Genomic DNA, 24,511 nt, shown 5'->3' with positions numbered 1-24,511 from the left:
CTTGCTAATCTGTCTTAGGTCAGTTTAATTTGCAGGCCCCAATTACTGAACCTTAAAGAATAGAAGAAAAGGTTTTCCTCTCTGGCAAATCAACACACTCTGTCATTCATTCATTCCTTTATCAATTCATTCAGTGAACATCTGCCAGGAGCCAGGCCTTGGGCTAGGTGTTGGGACCTGGCAATAAACTGAGACCCCCTCATCGACCCCCTCATGAAGTCTGCAGTCCACACGGAAGGAGTGGAATCTTGTTAGTAATGGACAATTACAGTGAGCAATCTGCGGAAGTAGAGTCCTGTGGGAGTTTTAACCCCTGTTCACATAGTTGGTGTCTACTAGACTAAGTTCTAAAACAGAACTCTGAGTTCTAGGAGTTAAGTTCTGTCAGAGGAAGGACAGTCTGTTTTACTTGATGCTTATCCCTAGGGCTGTCTGGTATCCGGCACTATAGTGTTTAAGAAGAAACTGTTTAATGAATTCCACTGTCCTAAATCTGGGACTCCAGCATAAACCATTCTGGGTAGCCTATGTTGGCAATCATGGTATTTGTTGAGAACCAGTGGTAATGAACAAAACTATCTTAGACATTAGATTCTTTCCTTCTGATTGAGAACAGACACCTTTGAATGACATATACTCCTTATTCCAAATGTGTGGGATATTCTCCAGTTTCCCTTCTCAATCTACTCTCCATCTTTTCCACCCTGCCCTAGACACCGAGAGAGGCTAAATAAACCCTTGGCAGGTTTGGCCAATGAGAGGCTCAGCAAGTGATAGTAGCATGGGAGAAGAAAGAGGTTGAGTACAAATTCCCCAGCCCCCTCTGTGCAAGAGCAGAGGCGCTGTAGCTGGGCCTACAGCCAGGCTACTTCTTTCCTATCCTCTCAGTTGCAAATATAGCTCTGCCTGGGTCCCAGGAACCTTCCCTCTTCTTGGCCTTTTCGGCCTGGATATGCCAATGGGAACCTGCTCGTGTCAACCCCAGAAGGCTTCCCCATCCCCTGGAAGGTTCTTAATCTTGCCCAAGCCTCTGTAAACAGTGCCTTCTTTAAACTCTCTTCAGTTACCCCACTGGACTGGAATAATCAACTACTTTCCCCTAGAACCCTGATTCATACAGAAATGTACTACAGTTGTACTTCTTTCTTTGGGCTACCATAAGAAAGTACCACAAACCGGATGGTTTGTAACAACCAAATCAAGATGTTGGCAGGCCCAACCTCTCTCCAGAGCTGCTAGGAGAGGGTCCTCTGCCTCTTCCAGCTGCTGGAAGCCCCGGGGAATTCCTTGGTTTGTAGCGGTGTAACTGCCCCCACCTTCACGTGACATTCTTGCTTTGGTCTGTGTCCACCTTTCCCTCTTCTTCTAATGTCACCAGTCATAATGGATTAAGGGCCCACCCTACTCCAGTATGACCTCATCTTAACTTGACCACATCTGCAGTGACCCTATTCCCAAATAAGATCACGTGCATAGGTACCAGGGGTTAGGACCTCAACATATCTTTCTGGGGGACACAATTCAACCCATAACAATAATTAATATATTTAGAGATACCATCTATCTGCAGAATTATTTGAGGGCAGGGAGAAATCTTCACCAATGTGCACCCATAGGAGCTAGTCTAAGGCCAAGCACACTGAAGGCGCTCAGACACACCCAGTAAGTCAGTAAATCACTAAATGAATGTTATATACAGTTATTAAAAAAAGATTTGGGGTTTTATCATAGTTAAAAATATATTAATAAAGACTAAAAGAAGAGAAGCTATCTACATCACTTCTCTGTTGAGGAATTGTAAGCAGGGATGTTGAACTTATAGTTTGCCTATACGTCTAGTTTTGGGCATATCTAATTCTAACATCTCCATGAAGATTTGTCTAGAGAAGTAATCCTCTTTAATCTAACACAATCAGAGAACATCTACTGAACAGCACACTGCTTTAGATTGAACTCTGAGATAAATTCTGAGGATACAGATATGAATGAGATACGGTCACTGCCTTTAAAGAACTCACGTTCCAGGGGAGCCAAAACCTTATATACAAATGCTGAGCTCCTGTGTCCCTTGCTCCCTTCTGTTTTATCAAAGCTCCCAAAGCATAATGTTACTTCTTTTTGGTGACCCAAGGCCATTACTCCAAATATCAACCACCACAGTGAGAGACACTTAAACTCCTTGCACCCACCACTGCTAACTGGCAGTTAGCCAGTCCTTTGGGCACTTGCATAAGGTCTGGGTCTGCTGCCCCCCTAACTCTTCCCAATGCTAAGCTGTCCCCTTGCTACTACTGGAAGGCTTGGCTCTATCAACTTCTTTTTTCTCCTGATCCAGATTCTCCTTCCACCTAGCCCCCTTCTAACCCTTATCTGCTAAACGTCAACCCTTATCTGCTACGCAGCTATGTTAGCAACACGTCTGAAGTGGAGTAAACCGGCTTTGAGCAAGAGCCTGGAGGCCCTTCAATAACCAAAGTGAAAGTGGGCTGTACAGGGACGATGAGGCATCTATCTGGGGCTCCTCAAAAGGCTTTTGCCCTTTGTTTCAACTTCTCATCACTGATCTACTTCTGCCTTGCACCAGGGTAGATTTCTACGTCGACAAGTAATCACATCTAATGTCTAACTGTATGTTTAAACCCATAACTGACTCTTGCAGTAGAAGTTCAGCTCCTTGAGGCTGTAAATGGAATGGATGTGTATCACAGCGGATCTTCAGCATCTTGTACAACTGATGTCTTGTACCAAATCTTGTACACACTGTTAATAAACATATTCATCTTCTAACATTTAAGGCTCCTTACTACTTCTGGAAGTGTACACTTTATCTCATATAATCTTACTGTTGGCCTAGAAGGCAGGACGTTATGCCATAAGGTCTTCTGCATGCTGCAAACAAGCAGCTTTCAGGTAGGGGCGCCTGGGCAGCTCAGTTGGTTAAGCATCTGACTCTTGATCTTGGCTCAAGCCATCATCTCACAGTTCATGATATTAAGCCCAGCATCGGGCTCTTCACTGAGAGCGCAGAGCCTGCTTTGGATTCTCTCTTTCCCTCCTTCTCTCTCTGCCCCTCCCCAGCTTGCAGTCTCTTTCTCTTTCTCCCTCTCTCTCTCAAAATAAATAAACTTTACTAGAAAAAAAAAAAAAAAACAGCTTTCAGGGGATGTGAATGCAGTAAATAAGAAAAGAACTTTCTCCTACATAAACCTCATTCTTTACAAAACTGAGAGACACATTCTTTACTTATCTCTGATCTCTCAACCCTGAACCTGGATTGGCTCTAATTCTAGGGAACCTCATGAATACTCGCATTCTCACTTAATCCAAACCAGTCCATTTACACTCAAAGGTGTGTTAAAAATGGGACTTTTCTCCTTCCTTCTGACCAAAATTATTAGAAAAACTATCAGCAGTAATAAGGTTTACACAAACTCAAAAAATATTGATGATGTTTAAGGCTATTTTTGTTTCACAAAAGTTATTACCTCTCTCTATAAAATTCAATGCCACAGAGTCAACAGTTTTATAGAAAATTTTACTAAAATTAGACTTTAATTCCAAGTTAGTTTTTAGACTCAGGAAAACCCAACAATGTTAAATATAAATCCATAGGTAGCAAGTCAGGAGTAATCTCAGAATGGTGCTTATTATAATTTTATGTGAAATGTAGAACTTAACAACTAAATAGTAACATTAATGGCACCCACTCAGTGTGAGAATTAGCAGAGATGCTAACTCTTGATCTGACACCAGGTGGCAGACATTTTGCTTTCACATTAAAATTAGCTAAAGCATTCCTCTAAATCCTGTGATTTGGATTCTAGACACATTTGGGGATCTTATTATTTACCATAGGAATTCCCAACTACTAAAAAACAGGAAAGTGTCTATGTATGATGGAGTAGCTACACTACTCACTCCCCAGTTGTGACCACAGATCCTGTGCCCACTAACTCAGCTATTGAACCTACTACGTGAGGTCATCCTGTTACACAGTCGGTCACAGACAGACACAATCCTGAGGGTCAGGAGCTTCCACTCTAGGGGTGGAGGGGAGTATTCATCAAATACTCATTCAAAGAATGAATGAACCGAAGTGGTTATTTGTGCTACAAAGGAGGACTGTCAGCTTCCTCTGCATGCCTCACAGAGGGAACTGGGGGACAGAAGGCTTGAGATAGGAAATACCCCAAATATCTCAAAATGCAAAGCACCTTGGTAAATGCTGAAGGGCATTTCTCAACATGCAAGCACGAGGGCATTTTAGTGTACTCTTATTAAGTACTGACCGAGAAAAAGACCTAACTTCTAACGCAGTAAGTGCGCTTTTAGAGAAACTTGTGTTTTATTCATCTCAAAAGAATCCAAATGTATCTGAGAAAGAGTCACATACATAGGAGCACTGGGCACACATACAGATACACAGCCTCTGAAATACCTCCTTTTTCCCAGAGGTCTGAGGCCCGCAGACTAGGGATTTCTACAGTATGTGACAGATATAAAAGAAGACCACCGGGAACACACTGGACTTGCTGTCCCTGACCTCAAGGAGCTTATGTTGTCACGGAGATTTAACAAATCTCCAAACAAACGTACAAATGAATTTCATACAGGATAGAGGGTAAAACACAAACCTCATGTTCCAGGCCCAGGGGGGTGTGATAACAGCAATGAGGCAGACAGTAAGAGGCTTCACGGCAGAAGCAGTGGCAGAACAGCTCGGCCATTCTCCTGTGAATGTCAGATGTCCCTGTTTGTGCTCGTAACTAAGCGCTCATATAGAAGATGCAAGCGATGTGACTCAGAGAAAGCCTATGGCTGCGAATGTTTTCTCCATCTTCCACAAACATGCCTTGTCAACTGCCAGTGACTTGTGCCCAGATCCAAGCCTACAAGCTTCACCCCAAATCAGGCAGCACTAAAGCTGGGCTGAGTCACACATTATTCTAGCCATACATGCTAAGGACACTCTGCTCCCGCTTGACACATCCACTGTCTCCATGCTGGGACAGTAACTGGCTTCTTACCTGGTAACAGTCACTCTTCAAGCTAAGGGCGGGTCTATCTACCTGTGACGTCATTTGCTGGTGGGAGGTCTGGGGCAGAAGCTTTAGTACAAACCGCTACAGAAAAACCTTGTCTTGCCAATGGTTAAGATTCCACTCCAAAAGAAATGGAAAAACCATTCAATCACACTTCTACTTAAATAGATATATTAAAAAAAAAAAAAAAAAAAAAAAACCTACCAGTACCACTGAATATAGGGAAAAAAGCACGGAAAATCACTTAATGAATGTCAGTTCAACTGTCAATCACAAAAAGGGGTTCTTTAGTGAAACAGCCAGATTGCAAAAACCTTCTCTGGGTCCCCTCCTCACCCTGAGATCTACAATTCCTTGATGGTATGAGTCATCAGGAAAATTACAAAGATTATACAAATACAAATAAACAGCCAAAAGCTCATTTTATTAAGATTCCATTTCATTTAGTAACTAGTTCACAAACACATTATAAGAAAAATGTTCTAATTCAGGACAATAATGGAAAACAAAGAAAGCGGCTCATTGAAGTCACTGAGCTCCAGGTTAATTGGGGTACTTGGAGCTCATCTTGGAAGAAAACTAAGAGACACATAGGAAAAGAAGCGATGGAAAGGGCCACTAACTCCCAGCCGGGCCCCAGGACCCTGGGGAAGCCTTTCCCACTGAGACTGTTTTCTCTTCTGCACAAGGAGTAAGGTAACTGGATGGGCTCTGGGGTTTTCTAGCACTCTGTGATTTCAAATTCTGGAAGGAAAGGCTAGATATTTTATTCTGCTTAACAACACTTCTCAAAAAAAAAGTAGCAGGTTAGAATCTATATCATTAGAGGGGTGCCTGGGTGGCTCAGTCGGTTGAGCATCCGACTTTGGCTCAGGTCATGATCTCACGGCTCGTGGGTTCGAGCCCCGCGTCGGGCTCTGTGCTGACAGCTCAAGAGCCTGGAGCCTGCTTCTGCTTCTGTGTCACCCTCTCTCTCTGCTCCTAACCCACTCACATTCTGTCTCTGTCTCTCTCAAAAATAAATAAACATTAAAAAAAAAATTAAGAAAAAAAAAAGAATCTATATCATTAGAGATCCCTAGATTTAATAGTAATATTTTCATATAGTTTCTAACAAATTAACAGTTAAGATGTGGTGCCCAACAAACAATAAACAATCTTTGGAAAGGTGGTAGGCAGAGTTCTTAGATGGTCCAGGGGTGGCTTAGTCGGTTAAGCATCCTAAGCAGCCTTGATTCCGGCTCAGGTCATGATCTCACTGTTTGTGCGACTGAGCCCCACACTGGGGGCTCTTCTGCCCTGACAGTGCTGAGCCTGCTTGGGATTCTCTCTCTCCCTCTGCCCCTCCTCCGTTCATGCACTCTCTTTCTCTGTTTCTCTCAAAATAAAAACAAATAAACTTAAAAAAAAAAAAAAAAAAGAATTCGTAGATGGTCCCAAGATTCCTGCCTCCTGATGTACACACTCTGAACAGTTCCTCCTGTGAGTATAGGCAAGACCGAGAAATAAGATGGGCTATCACTCTGTCACATTGTAAGGTGAAGCGATTTTGTAGATTTCATTAAGGTCCCTAATCAGTTAACTCTGGGTCAACTACAAGGGAGTTTCTCCTGGATGGGCCTAACCTCATCAGGTGAGCCCTTAAAGGATATAAGTAGCAGCAGATGCTGGTCTTGAAGAAGTAAGCTGCCACATGTAAAAGGAGGGGACACAGGGCAAGGGCCCATGGATGGTCTCTAGAGCTGACAATCGTCCGGGCCAAAAGCTAGCAAGAAAATGAGGATGTGGGTCAGACAGTACAAGGAAATAAACTCTGACAATAACCAGTGGGCTTCAGAGAGGACCCTGAGCCCCAGATGGGATCTCAGCCCCAGCTGACACTTTGCCTTCTGCCCCTGAGGCTCTCAGCAGAGGACCAAGCTAACCCGTACCCAGAATCCAGGTCCACAGTAACTATGGATGTTGTTTTCAACTGCTGCACTTGTGGCAATTTGTTACCCAGCGAGAGAAAACTAATATAGGACACCAAGATTTTTTTGGAACAACAGCAGGGGGCTCTTTCCCCTTTCACCACCAGCTAGACCTTTCTCCACCTTCTCTAGTCCACAGTGCCGTGGACATCGCTCTGCCTCCTGGGGACTTTTTTCCTTCTGCATTCGTTGTGGATTCATTTACTCTTCTACAGCCCAGGCCTAAGAGAGCAGCAGCTGTGCCACTGTGGGCCTGAGGTAAATGACAGAATGTCCACATATGATCCATGAAGGGAAACAGCACAGCCAACGAGTAGCCAATAAAAGTATGACCATTGAGCTCAAATACATGTAATACCTCAGAGGGAAAAATCCGAGACAGTATCAAAGACAGTAGAAGTTATAGCCCTTAAGTTAGCTCCCTTGCCCGTTTTGTGTCATCTAGTAGACTGTGTTTATGGGTCTTACAGCTTTATAGCTGCATATGGGCACAAAATAAAATTTACATTGTGTAGCTTTGGGGACAAGGACAAAAAAGGCAGTAAGAAGTATCCAAAACTTGCTGTTTCTCAAACTCGGACTTTTTCTCAAGGCTATTTGCTCCCAATCTCTTCTCCTGACTAGGAGAGGTCTCAGATCTGATTCCCCAGGAGGATGAGGGGACTCCCTGAGTCGAATTCACTTAGGGAAGCTTGCTGACAATGGAGATTCCTGGGCTTCAGCTAAGACCCTACCCAACCAGAATCCCTGGGCCTCAGCTATGATCCTACCCAAGCAGAACCTCTATGGGGAGGGGGCAAGGGAATGGGCACTTGTTAACACTAAGTTTGCACAGTAAATTTGCAAACCAAGAACGTAACTTGGCCAACAACATATTCTTACAGATGAGGAATGTGAGCTCACACAATCTGCTTATAGAGACACAGCTAGCAAGAAGAGAGCTAGAACTGGAATCCAGCATGTGTAACGCACTGACACCGACCAGGAAGCTGGAAATGAATCAGTCTTTGTGTTTTCCACACTAATATTCTCCCCCATTAGTATACATAATTAAGCATTGAAGATAAAATGACTTTGTAGTGACAGAAATATGTAAACACATTAGGGAAAAAAATTCCATTGTACCAAAGTCTGTGATTAGTTAGCATCTTATGGTTAGGGCAAAATTTGATGGTACACTAAGTTATCACTGGGATGGCTTGTGAGGAAGGTCCCTCGTTGATCGTCCTTTCCAACCACCCACCAGCTGCAAATGATGAGTGTCCATCTGGCTGCAGGTGTGGTCCCTGCTTCCTGCAGACAAGGAGGCCACCATGACTGTGCATGGGCCAGCCCCACTCTGCCTTAAAATAAGCCCTCAATTTCACTCAATTTCCAACAAACCCCTATTGTTGTAGGCTAAAGCATGTCCCTTCATATAATGAAACAGTAATCCCCCCCAGTTCCTTAGGGAACTGTACTTGGAGACAGGGCCTTTAGAGAGGTGACTAAGGTTACAGGAGGCCTTTGCAGGGAGGTCCTAATCCAACGGGGCTGGAGTCCTGCTGAGGAGGGACACAGGTGTGCCTGCACTGGGGAAACACCATGTGAGGAGGAAACAAGTGGGTGGCTACCTACAAGCCAAGAAGAGAGGCCCTAGAAGAAACCAAGCCTGCTGGCACCTTGATCTTGGACTTCCAGCCTCCAGAACTATGAGAAAATAAATTCCTGCTGTTTCAGCTGCCCAGTCTGAGGTATTTTGTTCTGAAACCCCTAGCAAACTAATACACCTATCTATAGTAGTAATTCTCACAAAATATAAAACCCTTTGTGTGATAGCCAGTTAATATTACATTAGAAATTTTTTTTTTTTAATGTTTGTTCTTGAAAGAGACAGAGACAGAGCACGAGCTGGGGAGGGGCAGAGAGAGAGGGAGACACAGAATCTGAAGCAGGCTCCAGGCTCTGAGCTGTCAGCACGGAGCCCGACACGGGGCTCAAACTCACAGACCGTAAAATTATGACTTGAGCCAAAGTCGCACGTTCAACTGACTGAGCCACCCAGGCACCCCAATAAATTACATTTTTGAGACTGCATTCTAGCCACCCTTCTCTTCAGACAAGGTTGATTGTAAGCAAACCTCCCCTCCTGTTTTCAAGATTAGAAAATATTCATTTATTCAATGAATTAAAAACATACTTTCCCTGCAAGTATTCAAATGTGAGTGAATTTCTCTGGTCATGAAGTAACCAAGAATCAACAAAAATAATGCATATAGGTCACTTCTGCTCATCCCTTATAAAATAAATCTTAATTTAATTTAATTTTTTAAGTTTATTTGAGGTGGGGGGGGGGGTTGGCACAAGCAGGGGAAGGGCAAAGAAAGAAAAGAGAATTCCAAGCAGGCTCTGTGCTTGTCAGTGCACAGCCTGACCCGGGGCTTGAACTCATGAACCGTGAGATCATGACCTGAGCAGAAATCAAGAGTCAGACAGTTAACCGACTGGGCCACCTGGGCATCCTAATAAATCTTAATTTTAAACAATTAAACCTAAATATACACAGGAGATCAATTCAACAGAGAAAAAAGTAAAACTACTCTCCCTCTGCCCCAGCACAAACTTCAGGAACCTTTGTGAAACAAACACAAAGACTGGAGCAAAACCATGTGGGCAGGTTTCCTTCCTGCTTGGACCCCACCAGGACACCGACCATCAGGGATGTCCTCCTCCTCCTTCCCAGACATGAAACATCAAAGTTCCCAAAGTCCTTGCACTTATTCAAATGCAGCAAATATAAAAGTGACAAACTGTCCCCCTTTTGGAACCAACAGGTAACAGATCCCTGACATGTACCTGGGCTTTATCCTCTCTAGGGAACTGGAACTGCCCCTTGCCATGCCTTTCTAGAGGGACTCCCCACAAAGGCCAGGGAAGACAGAATCGAAGCAGACAAGGGAGACACATTACCAATATTCGGCGGTGCAAAAATGGTAACAGTGATTGATGCTTACTGAGCACTCACCATGAGCCAGGTGCGGTTCTAAGCACTTTCTGTAAGTTACTCATTTAATTCTCAACCCTCCCCGTTTTCACAGACCAGGAAATGAGGAACAGAGAGGTTAAGTGGCTTGCCTAAGGTCACACAGTTAATAATGGGTGGTGCTGGCATTCAACCCCAGGCAGCCTGTGTTTTGAGGCCTGTGCTTTTAGCCATTACACTATTTGCTCTCTCCTAAGAACTGATATTAAAGCAAAGACGATTTAAAAAGCATTCTTTCCGTAATCTACCCACCATTCCAGGTCTTGGAAAGTACAGTTTCTGGGAAAAAGAATGAAAAACACTATTAATTTAAATGTAAAATACTGGGAACTAGCAAACATTTCACAGTCTCTTTCCTATCATTCTAGGAGGTAGGTAAATATTGCTTCTCTCAGTCATGGACAGGAGATAAAGCTGACTTAGTACAATGTCACAACAAGTCCAAATCCTTAACTCCAGGATCCTGTTTACTCTGATTTTTTGATCCGTGAATCATGAAGCCTCGTGGGAGAAGGAAAAAAAAGAGTATGTTCTTATCTGCAACACTATTGGTGAGTTCACTGGTTAATTAAATGGTCCAAAGAATGCCCTGGATCAGCAACCATCTGGCTAAAATGCTAGAGGTGGACTATTCCACAGGTTCATAAGTTGATCTTGACCCTGGGAGGCAAAAGAAGGCAGCAATGCATAACTACCAGTGCAAGGGGTCGCTGGGTAAGGTTGAAAAATCGATGGCTCGTCAGTCTCTATAAACCTCAGACACAAGCAGCCTTTCTCAGTAGTAGTAGGACAGGAGTCCTGCATGAAGCCCATCAGGGGCCAACCTCATAGGAAGCTGGCCCATCTCAAGATCTTCAGCACCTGTGTTGTCTTATAAAAGTGCGTGTAGGGGCACCCGGGTGGCTCAGTCGGCTGAGCGTCCGACTTTGGCTCAGGTCAGGATCTCACCGTCGGTGAGTTTGAGCCCCGCGTCGGGCTCTGTGCTGACAGCTCAGAGCCTGGAGCCCGTTTCGGATTCTGTGTCTCCCTCTCTCTCTCTGCCCCTCCCCTGCTCATGCTCTGTCTCTGTCTCAAAAATAAATAAAAAACATTCAAAAAAAAATTTTTTTAAGTGCGTGTAAATGAGCCTAGAACTGGTTATCTCTGAATGACTTCAGACCTGTCTTTCTTCCTTTTTGGATTCACTTCTGAGATAATGGAGGGCAAAAGTTGATTAGGTAAAAGAAGCATGGATTTGGAGATTCTGAAATAAAGTATGTTGTCACTGGCCAAATGAACTCTTACACCAAGGATGCCAAGGGCTGAGCTGCTGCTTGATGGTGGGAGGCAAGGAGGGAGGGTTTCCTTACACCCCCACTCAAGAGCACCTTCCTCTGTAAAAACAGTCCAGGTCAGAAATGGTCATTTGGTTCATTGTGCAGTAATGTGTTCTAGTGCCATCCAGGCCCCTGGCATCCCAAGAGCTGGGACCACCGCTAACAAGCAGCAAAGAGTCAGAGAAAATCTGCTCCAAGAAATCTGAAATTATTAAAAAAAAAAAATTAAAAAAAAAAATATGGGGCACCTGGGTGGCTCAGTCGGTTAAGCGGCCGACTTCGGCTCAGGTCATGATCTCACAGGTCGTGAGTTCAAGCCCCGCATCAGGCTCTGTGCTGACAGCTCAGAGCCTGGAGCCTGCTTCAGATTCTGTGTCTCCCTCTCTCTCTGCTCCTCCTCTGCTCATGCTCTGTCTCTGAATAATAAATAAACGTTAAAAAAAATTAAAAAAAAAAAAGAAATCTGAAATTCAGTGTGTTGCTTATTTTATTTATTTATTTGTTGGGTAAAGAATAGTTTGCCATAAAGACGTTGACATAATGCAGTATTCATATTATGGGGAGTACATGAAATAATACAATACACCTTACTAGATTTTTTTTATGGTCAGCAATGGACTTTTTAAAAAATGTTTATTTCTTTTTTTTGGGGGGGGGGGGTAGTGGAGGGGCAGAGAGAGAGGGAGACAGAAGATCCAAAGCAGACTCCTCACTATCAGCACAGAACCCGATTCGGGGTTCGAACGCATGAACCATTGAGACCATGACCTGAGCCAAAGTCAGGCACTTAACCAACTGAGCTACCCAGGTGCCCCTACTAGATTTTTTTTTAAGTAGGCTTCATGCCCAGCATGGAGCCCAACACGTGGCTTGAACTCACAACCCTGAGATAAAGACCTGAACTGAGACCAAGAGTCGGATGCTCAACTAACTGAGCCATCCAGAAGTCCCTACTAGATTTTTTTTTTTAACAATACTCTCTTGATGAATATTGTATTTAATATTCTTGCCGGGACCTTTACACAAGGAAACAGACATTCATGAGCCCACTGTTCATCGCGGCTTTGATTATAACGGTACACTCTCTGGGCAGAGGTATCTGTCAACAATTCCTTACCTTGATAACTACTCTAGAAAAATACTTGGACATAGTCATGAGATGTCTATGAATGTTCACAGAAGCTAGTTTGTTATAAGGAAAAGAAGAAACAACCTAAAGGCCCAGCAGCAAGGAACAGTAAAAGAAATACAGTATACCTATGTTCTAGATTATTATGCAGCAGAACCCAGGAGGTTTTGAACTAATCCCAGCTCCACCACACATTTGACAGATGCCCCTTCCGAGGTTTACTGCTACAAACAAGGCTGTTCGAACAGTGGTTCATGGATGGCTGTTTCCCTGCTTAAGGGTCTGGCTCTCTGACCTTAACCGAAACTCTGTAACCTCTCAGGGACTCCACTTCCTGATACTGTAAAATGCAGAGAGTAACAGTAGTCCTTAGAAGAGGCTCATGTGAGGTTTATAAGCAAAGTGCTAACACTGCCTGGCAAGAAGTAAGGGCCATAGAAATGTTAGCGATTAGTAGTATTATCCCCAAAACATGCCTCGTGTGTGTATAGAAAAAACTACACATAGCTTATTCCATTTACCAATGAAACCTTGGATTGTAACTTGTCCGATGAGTGTTCCACAAGACGAGCAAGCATTTCTGATCAATTTTACCTTGATAAACGAGCGATGTCTTGCAATACGAGTAGTACATGATGCCAAAAGCCACATGATCACAACTGAGCCAAAGGTTCTTGAAATTCACTTTGATATATGAGTGCTTTGGATTACAAGCATGTTTCCGGAACACATTATGCTCACAAACCAAGGTGGTACTCGTATGTAAAATAAAACCAACAAACTACAACCACATCCTTCCTCCCTGCCACTCAAGGTTCTTCTCTCTGAGGAAGAGACAAGGTGAAACAGGTAATGGGAATGGGAGGGAATTCTGACTTATAAGCCTATTCCTCAGAACTGTCTGAATCTTTTCAAACCTGAATCATCTACACTGGCTTTCTCCAAGTTCTTCCCTCCTACTCACTCCTACTGCGACATCAAACGGCATTCTACTCACATCACATCTCCATAATTACTCTCTTCTAGTCACTAATAACCTCTTGACGGTAAACTCAAGATACATTTTTCAATTCTCATTTTACTTCGCCTCTGAATGTCTTTCAACACCACTGACAACACTCTTCCTCAAATGCCTTCCATGAAACCCCCCTCTCCCGGCTATTCTGTGACCTCTCTCACCAGTCCTCAATGTCCTCGACCATTTCCTGCCCTCACTCTGGGCCTTCTGTGTTGAAGGCTGATTCCTGGGCCCTTTATCTACCCACCTGATTCAACGTCTAGGCAACCTCATCAGTGCCCAAGCTCCAGCTACAACCTCTAGGAATGTGCCTCTCACACTTACACCCACTCCAGATCATTCCTCTGAGTCCCCGACAACATCAACTGTCCACCCGGCAACACCACTGGGATACTTTAAACTCACCATGTGAAGGTCTGGCTTCCTGCTCCCATCATTCCCCTCTCAACCATCCGGGGATGGACCACATACTTAGGGCTCCTCCTGACAAACCCCTCTTTCTCATACCCCTAAATCTAACCCTACAATAGTTACTGTATCTGTCTTGCATCCGTCTTCTTCCCTTCCCCCATCTCTACTATTGCCTTCTTCAGGCTAATCCAACCTCTCATCTGCAATTGCCTCTTATCCAGCCTGTGGCTTTTACTCATCTCCCTCTCAGAGCTTCTTAGCCCACGGTCCATGGACTCCCAAAGATTCTTGTGGCTAGAATTCAGACGGCCCATGAACTTGGGGGTGGGGGGATAGGACACCTTTACTTGCATTAATCTCAAGCTGAAATTCAGCATTTCACTCAATCATGAATGTTAGCAACAAACCATACTAGTATTAGGAGAACACTAATACTTCAAATACTACTGCGATGTTGCCACTAAGAGAAATCAGGTGTTTTCACTTCACATGACAGGTGTCAGATATATTGTTCACTGTCATCACTCCTTTGAAATTACAGCAGCTATTAGACTCCCCACTAAATCTTATTGTTTAATGTGCTAAGAAAGAAGAACACATACCACCACATCACATATGTGAGTTTAATATTTTGGCTACTGCATTTCAATATAATTGGTTTCCTTTGTTATCCTATGTGTTTTATTTTACAGATTCAAAAACATTACTCTTAGAAGGTGTCCCCTAGGCTTCATCAGACAGCCAAAGAGGTCAATGGCACATTAAAGGTCAAGAATTTCCACTAGCTAATTTTTCATGCCACAGTCACAGCTATTTTCTCAAAACACAAATCGGATGTCACCCTCACAAGGCTTCTCACTGTCTGGCTATTTAAGACCACAGTACTTAACAATCTGGTCCTTGCCCACCTCTCTAGCTTCACCTGGTACCACACGACCCCTTGTTCTTTTTTTTTTTTTCCCTTTAATCTTTTTTTTTTTTTTTTAACGCTTATTTATTTTTGAGACAGAGAGAGACAGAGCATGAACGGGGGAGGGTCAGAGAGAGGGAGACACAGAATCCGAAACAGGCCCCAGGCTCTGAGCTGTCAGCACAGAGCCCAACGCGGGGCTCGAACTCACGGACCGTGAGATCATGACCTGAGCCGAAGTCGGCCGCTTAACCGACTGAGCCACCCAGGTGCCCCGACCCCTTGTTCTTAAAGTAGTACCTACACTGACCATCTCTCAGCAATCCAAGCTTCCCAACCCTCCACCCCGACCTCAGGACTTTGTTCATGTTCTTCTCTGCCCACTCATCCCTACCTCTACCTGTTGACAGAGCTAACCCTTCTCCAATCTTCACACCTTCTTGTAAACATCATCTCCTCAGGGAGGTCCTCCCAGGACCCCAAGGCCATCCCTTACCTTGGCTTTACACTCAGAACTTCTAGAACTTTCTCCCCATGGCACTTTTCACGATTGATAATCAACTCTCTTCTGTGGATCTATCAGCTCCTTGAGGCAGGAACCATAAGTGCTTTAGATCTATTCTACTGCTGACTCATGCTAGAAAATTGGCACACATTTGTCCAATTAATGAGTTGAAGGAAAAAGAAAATAATCTAAATGTCCAACAATGGAACTAACTAAATAAATTACAGTATTACACACCTAAGTTACTGGACAACCATTGAAAATTGTGTATTAAAAAATTTTTTTTAAGAAAAAAAGGGGGGGGATGCCTGGGTGGCTCAGTCGGTTGAGCGTCTGGCTTTGGCTCAGGTCATGGTCTCATGGTTTGTGAGTTTGAGCCCCGCGTCGGGCTCTGTGCTGACAGCTCGGAGCCTGGAGCCTGTTTCAGATTCTGTGTCTCCCTCTGTCTCTGCTCCTCCCCTGCTCATGCTCTGTCTTCTCTCTCTAAGATAAATAAACATTAAAAAAAAATAACAAAATAAAAATATTGTGTAAAACAAGTACATTTGCTGACTTGAAAATGTACTAACATATCTCATATTTAATGTAATACTAAGTAAAAAGGGTAAGTTAACCACGTACATGTTCAGCAATTTCCTTTTTAGTAAGAAGAAAAAAATAGATGTATATACATATGAAGGCACAGAGACAGTGCCATAGAACAAAGCCTGAAAGGATATTCATAAAATATGTAACAGTTCTTATCTCTGGGCAGCAGCGCAGGAGAAGATTTAGAATTGTCTATTTATGTCTACCTCTGCTGCCCAGCCTTGTCTTCAATGAACATGGCTTGATTTGTGCAGTTAACAAATGAGTAAAATTTTCAAACTATCTGCTTAAGTTAATAATTTTCGAAAAGTAATTTAACAACCCGAGGTAAGCTATGTTTAACTGAGTTAACCCAGGTCTATTCCAGCAGGATTAATCCTAGAAGACAGAGGCTACATGAGAAACTATGGAACCAAGAAGACACCTGACAGTGAGCACGACGTCAACTGTAAGGTAATGGTGAGTACTGATTTCATTACCTGGTAAAAGCCCCTTTAGTTACACTGAACTTCAGGTTCAATGCATTGACTTATCCACAAGCCATAATACAGGAGAAGATAAAAATCATGGCAATTTTAGTCACTATTAAGGGCAGATTTCTTATGAGAGATGCTGAAATTAAAGTAGTATTTTTTCATTCTGTTACAGTTTAACCACATTAAATCTCTAAGTATGAACACAATAAAAAGATAATGCTCCGAAATTAATTAATTTGAGTTAGAGTGAAGCTGGTGGAAAAGATGAACACCAGTAGTTTCTGGCAAGTTGAGCAAAGTAACACTTCTGATAGAAGTCGAACTGTGTGAGCAGAGCACCCCTGGTAACAATTGCAAGTCTTCACATCCCGTTTATACTCCATCAGAGTAAAACGTGACTTTGCCCTGCCCTCAAGCATTTGGCTGGGATGAACTCACTTGCTGAGTCATGATATCTTGAGTATGACGTTTCTACTTGAATGACTTAGTAGGTTGTCCCAGAGAAGAAATTAGTGACACATGAAGGAGAAAAGAGAAGTCTTGTAACGGACTCTAGTTCTCTTTGAAAGCTTTCAAGTTCCACAGATCACAATTTCCAGACTTTACTTGGACCACGGGATAGCCAAGGGACAGCCAAGAACTTGAATTTGAGACGACTCTTTTCGAACTACTAGATCAATTCAAAATTGCTCATTTCTTCCTTTTACGATCCCCCTCCCCCTCCACCTGCCAGCCTAACAAAATAATAAAGTAAAAAATAAACTCCCAAAGAAATCCAGAAGCAAGCTATCACCGACGAAATTAACTGGGGGCAATAAGAGATGACTTATAATCTCTCGCTGTGACAGTGCAGTCTGCTACCAGCTTCTTCTAGGTTCTTGAGCTACATTTCTCAATAGTTTTCTATCCTTCACATGCCTCCAAATCAACTCCCTATTTGAAGCAAGGCAAATGGTTTTGTGTGTAAACAAGAATTTAGTTAATTAGCCTAGGTAGTATCAGACTCTGTGCAGAACGAAACCATCTCTCCCATGCACATCTGCCTAGCCATCACGTCCCTGAGGCTCCACACGAAAACAGCATCGATGCTTCCTTGTCCAGATGAACTGAGAACAAAGCCGCTGGGAAAGATGCATCCACCACCGAAACGCCTCCAGTGTAAAAGATACGGATACAAGAGGCGCCTGGGTGGTAGTCGGTTAAGTCGACTTCGGCTCAGGTCGTGATCTTGCGGTTTGTGAGTTCAAGCCCCGCATCAGGCTCTGTGCTGACGGGCTCGGAGCCTGGAGCCTGCTTCAGATTCTGGGTCTCCCTCTCTCTCTTCCCCTCCCCTGCTCATGCTCGGTGTCTCTCTGTCTCTCAATAATAAATAAAAACATTTTTAAAATTTTTATAAAAATAAATAAATAAAAGATACTGATGCGAGATCTGACTTATTCCAATCAGGAGACAGAGATCGAGACACAGCACCTTTGGGCCATGAATCTACTGTATTAATCCACCGCCCATGACTGATAGCAACCAACCACCTAAACAGCAAAAACCTCTCACACACATCCCTCTCCTGCCCCGCCCCGCCCCACTCTCTCAAGCACAAAAGAAACCATACAAAAAGATCTTTGCTGTAAGCTATTTAGACATACATGGAGGGGAGAAAAGGGCAAATAATGGAAAATTAAAAGACAAATTTAGGAGACACAAATTCTTCCCCAGGTTCTTAACCTTCAGCACACCACAGGAGCACAGCAGGAATGGTAGAAATTGATTTTGTGAAAGGCTATTAAAGAGAGTGCTGTTCTCATCAGAAAGTCCCTCCCCTTTTTAACCATGATCAATAATTTAAAGCAATGCCAAAAATCACATCGGTCAAAATGACCAAGAAAACTTTTGTGTTTTTTGCACAGGACAGGAGTAAAATTAAGTCCACGTCTGCTAAGACATTATCACTCTTAAGCGATTAGGTAAAAACTAACAGCTTTTCCACAGTCTGCCAGTATACACTTGAGAAGAAAAACTCAATGTTAAACAACATGATACCAAGCGTATGTATCAAAAGAATAATAAGCTTATCCTTTTTATTACTCAGATATTTGTTTGCTGTCAAAGTTCAAAAGATCAATTTAGAACCTGACAGGCATAAAACATACTTCAGAACTTGATGATATAATGGTAAAAAGTTGTTTTCTTCCTCAGCTCAGCAAACTTCCTAATCTAAAGTTACAAAACAATCAGCAGGAAGCTTTGATGGTTTGATTATAAATTATACTGAACCAATTCTCTGCTTTAATGTGCCTTGTTCTCTTTAGGTAATGATTTGTACCCTAAGGGATAAGAAGGTCTATTTAATATTTCATAGGACTTTTTTTTTTTTTTTAGATTTGACATTTCAACCCAATGACTAATTCTTTGAAATGTATTTAAAATTAGATAGTCATCTTTTCTCAAAATGAAGGATTGAACATAGTCTCTGTGTGTATAATTTATAACAAGGGCATGAAAATTCCCATGATGTTTCTGGTTGGTGACCACAAAACAGAAAAAGTTGAAGAATCACCATGTCTGTGATCGCCCTGTTTCTGGAACTCTTTATCAAGAATGATTCTGTGAGCCATCAAACATTTCTCCAAGAACCTAGTGGATTCATCCCAGGCATGTGCTGAATGACCATCTCTCTAGGATGTAACACAAGGGAATTAGAAAGGAATTAGAGTATACAGAATCTAAGATCCCTTCAAATTCCATGGTCCTGTGGTCCTTCCACTGCATTAAAATGAGATTTTACATTCAAACATTAGCATTCGTCAGACAAAATCAATCTTTTCAAACCTGTTTCCAAGTCTGAAAAACGTGAGTAATTACATCCAGGGATATTCTGTGAATTGAATGAGATAATGGATGTGAACAGATTGTTCATATAGTGGGCAAGAAACAAATGGTCATCATGACTAAGTGACGGTGCCCCAAAGGTGACTCAAAGCCAATCGTGACACAAGAATTTCAAAGCCATATTACCCTAGTCACACAATCCCAACACCCGCACAATCAGACTCGCCCCAGGATGTCTTGTTCACATTGCACTTGTGCCGAAAGCCCTTATTTCAAAACACACTATACTCGAATGCACATGATTAAAATTTCATTCTTATCAACAACCACTCTTTTGTTTTAAAATGCCAGGGGCTAGGACATGGTACACATACAAGTAATATTAATGTAACAGACACGAAATACATGAAGGAGTTTTCCTCTGCCGTCCAAAGTCTTTTTCTCGAGTTTTCGTTGTTCATGTAGTGAGAAACATGCGGATTCTTCGGTGGAGTAGAGAAAACAGAGAAGGTTGAAAAACGCGGCCTACTTTTCCACCTCATTTATTGACACACAACATTAACAGTCAGGTGATCATTATTACTTGCTCGGACTCTCAAAAGAGGCAGCTATCCCATGATGCCTTGCCTCTTCCTGTACTTTTCAGGGGTCTGAGCAGAAGGAAAGCCAAGTTCAGCTCAGACAGGAGGCTTTCTCCCCTCAACCATTCACTGATGCACAGCAGAATGGACATGAAAAAAATGTTTTCCCGGGGTGGATGCTTCTCTGCAGAAAGGGTTCATTTCCTGGAAGCAAAACCAAAATCTTTGCATCTAGAATCCACGCTTCCAAAGACTATGCCCTTTCTTTCATCGCTTAGCTCTTACATAAACAATGTGCTCGGATGAGCTCAGTGGAAATCAATAAAACACAAGAGTTTTTAATTTCCCTTGAGGAGACTAGAAAGTACATTTTTTTCCAAAGCCATCCAAAATGTGTCAGTTTTTCAAACTAGCTATACATTTACTTGGTTTGTTAATTTGCTTGTTTGCTTCTTTATTGTCTAATTTCTGTAATAAACAATTTATAGGGACTTACAGAAGTACAAGCATCACACCAACTGTTATAAAACCTCCTAATGCATTCTGGTCTCTGTTTAACTGAGCTTTAAAGTGAGAACTTTATCTGAAGGGGGCTCCAGGGCTGGTGTCACAGACGCCACATTCACAGATTAAATATCAGCAACTAGACTTTCAAATACAATGGCAACAAAGATAACAATTGGGTATTCATGAAGAGCAAATCCTGGCCTCAAAGAGATCTTCAGTGGACTGTTGAAGGGGGAAAGAAAAGAAGAAATGAAAGAACACATACAAAAGGCTAAAACCATGTCATCAAAGAAGAGGTCCAAAAGATGGACCTGACATCCTTATTACTGCTCCGGAAACAGATTCTTTCCCATTATTTTTTCCATTTTCACATACTGGAATTTCATTCACCTTTTCAGGAATTAAGAGAGGGAGAGGGGGAGGGGGAGGGGGAGGGGGAGGGGGAGGGGAGAGGGGAGAGGGAGAGGGGAGAGGGAGAGGGAGAGGGAGGGAGAGAGGGAGGGAGGGAGAGGGAGAGGGAGAGGGAGAGGGAGAGGGAGAGGGAGAGGGAGAGGGAGAGGGAGAGGGAGAGGGAGAGGGAGAGGGAGAGGGAGAGGGAGAGGGAGAGGGAGAGGGAGAGGGAGAGGGAGAGGGAGAGGGAGAGGGAGAGGGAGAGGGAGAGGGAGAGGGAGAGGGAGAGGGAGAGGGAGAGGGAGAGGGAGAGGGAGGGAGAGAGGGAGGAAGGGAGGGAGGGAGGGAGGGAGGGAGGGAGGAAGGGAGGGAGGGAGGAGAGAGAGAAAGAAAGGAAGAAAAATAAAGAAAGAGGTAGAGAGAGAGAGGAAGGAAGGAAGGAAGGAAGGGAGGGAGGGAGGGAGGGAGGGAAAGAGAGGAGAGGAGAGGGGAGGGGAGGGGAGGAAGAAAAAAAGGACATGGACTCTGAAATGAGACAGACCTTGGGTGAATCCTGATCCTTTGGGCTGCTTAGTCATGTAACTTGAGCCATGATCCTTATAGCTCTGAGTCTCAGCAAACTTATCTCTTTAAAAAAAGAAAGAAGGGGCGCCTGGGTGGCTCAGTCGGTTGAGCGTCCGACTTCGGCTCAGGTCATGATCTCGCGGTCCTTGAGTTCGAGCCCCACATCGGGCTCTGGGCTGACAGCTCAGAGCCTGGAGCCTGTTTCAGATTCTGTGTCTCCCTCTCTCTCTGACCCTCCCCCGTTCATGCTCTGTCTCTCTCGGTCTCAAAAATAAATAAAAACATTAAAAAAAAAATTAAAAAAAAAAAAAGAAAGAAAGAAAGAAAGAAAGAAAATGCAGCATCTACCTTGTAGGACTGTGGTAAAGACTAAATTCCCTCATGCTTATACAGAGTCTAACACACAGCAGACATTCAATAAAGGATGACAATTATCATTCCCACAAAGTAAGTATTGTCAATGATGTTTTGCAAATGAAGAGAGTGAACGGGGGTGGGGGGAGCAGAGAGACAGAGAGAGAGAGAGAGACAGAGAGAGAGACAGAGAGAGAGAGAGAGAGAGAGAGAGAGAGAGAGAGAGAGAATCTTAAACAGGCCCCATGTTCAGCATGGAGCCCAACGCAGGGCTCGATCTCATGACTGTGAAATCATGATCTGTGCTGAAATCAAGAGCCAGAGGCTTTACTGGCTGAGCCACCCAGGTGCCCCAAGAGAGTGAATTTCTGAAAGGGTCATCAGTGGTTCTCGATCTTGGCTGCACAAAGGAACGATCTGAAGAGCTTTAAAAAACGATACCAGAGCGATAAATAAGTACTATTCTTACACAGACCAGTCAAATCAGAGTCTATGGTGGGAATACTGCAACGAATATAATTTTTTAAAGCTCTCCAAGAGATTATAACAAACAGCCAGAGAACCACAGCGTTGAATTCTTAGTCAAGGACAATGCTGCTTTTTTTCTTATGACCAATCATATACTCATGTGCCATAGTTCTTTGGCCCACCTGCTACACCAGTAGTCCCAAAAGTAGGAGTAGTAACGTGGAAGCCACCCACGTGTCCATCAGCAGATATATGGATCAGCAAAACATGACATATACACACAGTGGGATATTATTCAGACTTAAAGGAAATTCCGATGCATGCCATCTGAAACCTGACATTATGCTAAGTGAAAAAAGCCGGTCACAAAAAGACATATGATTCCACTTATAGGAGGTACCCAGAGTAGTCAAAATCAGAGACAAAAAGTAGAATGGTGGTTGCCAGGGGTGGGGGTGGGGGCAGAGGTGGGAAAGGGAGATTGGGGAGTTATTGTTTAATGGGTTTAGAGTTTCAGTTTTGCAGCATGAAAAGAGTTTTAAGAATGGGTGGTAGTGATAGTCACTCAACAATATGCATGCACTTAATATAACTGAACAGCACACTTGAAAATGGCTAAGATGGTAAGTTTTGCGTTATGTGTGTTTTACCACAATTTAAAAAAAAAAAAAATGGGAGTAGTACAATATGGTCCACTGGGATATGAAGAAAGCATATTTCCTACTTCTACTTTTACTGTTAGTTTATCCATTTATTTCTCCTTTTGTATGTTGCATCTATGCACAGAATATATTAGTGTGTTGCAAATGTGGATGATTTATAAGGAAATACACACAGGATCTGGGTGTATCCTCGAATACCAGAAGGAACAAGGAAGAGTTCACGAAATGCCAGATTCCCTAGACAGAGATGTGGCTCCTAAGACCAGCCTTAGAAGGTGGACCCGAGAGAAAAGTTTATGGCCTGGGCCAGGGGAGGGCGAGCGGGAGAAGGAGGACTTACAACACACAGGCAACTTTCCCAACGGAAGACATTCATTTGGCAGAGCAGGCTGGATCCATAAAATCGACTTTAATGCAAGTTCTATCTCACTGGCTGTAAAATAAGACCAATGTTAACACCAAATCAGAGGAACCACCAATCGCTGGATTTTTTAGAAGACGAGACAAAATGAAAGTAGAGAAAGAAAGTATGGATTCCTGCCACGCGCCAGGAATATACTTTACATACATACATACATACACACTTTGCACATATCTCAGCACGTGTACTTTCATATATTATTAGCTCTTTCAATCATCACAGAAATTTTATGAGGAAGGTGACAGAAGCCCATTTTATACATGAAGAAACTGAGACTTAGAGCTACTTAGTAACTTGCCAAGGGCACAGGGCAATGGAGCATATCTGGGATTTGAAACCTAGGTATACCTGACTCTACTCTTTTTCCACTGTGTCACTGGAATGCCATGCATCTAAGAAATACAGTTTTGTCACCATGATCCAGTAAATACACATGTACTTATCCTGTTTCATAAAATAATACTTTTTCATGTAAAACTGTTTCATAAAATAATACTTAACCTAAAATTGACAGACTATGCCTAGTTTCTTGCCCAACATCATGGTGACACTCCAGCTGTATCAGGTGTCCAACCTGAGAAAAAGTGTTCTTTCCTACAAAAGAGCCAAAAGCAAGGCAAGATTTCAAGGCTGATCATTTCTCATGAAAGCACTTGTGCCATAACCACTTTTTTATCCAAAAGAAAGAAAAGAACTCTGCAAATGGCTCAGCATTTCATTAGCCTACCACTGCAAAGCTTTCAGACTTCCAGAAGGCTCTTGACAGAAATATGGCAAGCTCCCGGGGTGGGGGGTGGGGACGGGGGGGGGGGGGGACGCTTTGCCATCATGCAGCAAGTTCGTGGTGGGTCCAAGTGCACCCATATGGGCAAAGTAATACAGATTAAACAGTGATTTATTTCATCCCAAACTATATCCATCGCTTTAAAACTGTGTTTCACCATGCTACTCCAAACTGTGTATGGCACCTTCTCTTCCACTTCTGCCAAGAAAAGCAAAGACTCTGGGATTCAGCTCCCGAAGGTTTAAATTGGGTTTATATGTTCCGTGGGGGCAGGTGGAGGCAAAGAGAAGCAAGAGAATCCTGAACAGTGAGGGGTGGGTAGGAGATTTAGTCCACCTGACTACACAGACTTCTGGTCATTTCAGACTGGGTTTCAGTTTTTAAATTTCTCCTTTTGCTCCCCATTATTGATAAAAAAAAAAAAAGTCCCCTGAAGAATGCCATGCATTTTGAAGCCTTCACACGCCTCCTGATGTAATCTATCCTACCCTTGACTAAGAATATAACATACAAAATGCTTTAGATGAAATTATGGTAAATACTAAGTGATTCTGTTTATATTTTAAA

The 24,511-nt window shown here is 43.0% G+C and overlaps 1 protein-coding gene across 13 annotated transcripts in view; it reads right to left on the bottom strand.

Annotated features, from left to right (window-relative positions):
- Positions 1-24,511, bottom strand: part of APBB2 (amyloid beta precursor protein binding family B member 2) — a 382,950-nt gene that overhangs the window by 147,350 nt on the left and 211,089 nt on the right. For 2 of the 13 annotated variants that reach the window (XM_042984647.1, XM_042984648.1), the window contains exon 1: positions 1,221-1,410. The exons of 9 other annotated variants lie outside the window; for them this stretch is intronic. In XM_042984647.1, the coding sequence (XP_042840581.1) occupies positions 1,221-1,329 (109 nt within the window). In that variant the 5' untranslated portion in view covers positions 1,330-1,410. Of the gene's footprint in view, positions 1-1,220; positions 1,411-4,634; positions 5,069-24,511 lie in introns of those variants that run through there. 2 more of the 13 variants (XM_042984649.1, XM_042984650.1) reach the window with 2 other exon arrangements.

The sequence above is a fragment of the Panthera tigris genome, chromosome B1, assembly GCF_018350195.1.
Source record: "Panthera tigris isolate Pti1 chromosome B1, P.tigris_Pti1_mat1.1, whole genome shotgun sequence".
NCBI classification, from domain to species: Eukaryota; Metazoa; Chordata; class Mammalia; order Carnivora; family Felidae; genus Panthera; species Panthera tigris.
This window is presented reverse-complemented; position numbering and strand designations above follow the sequence as displayed.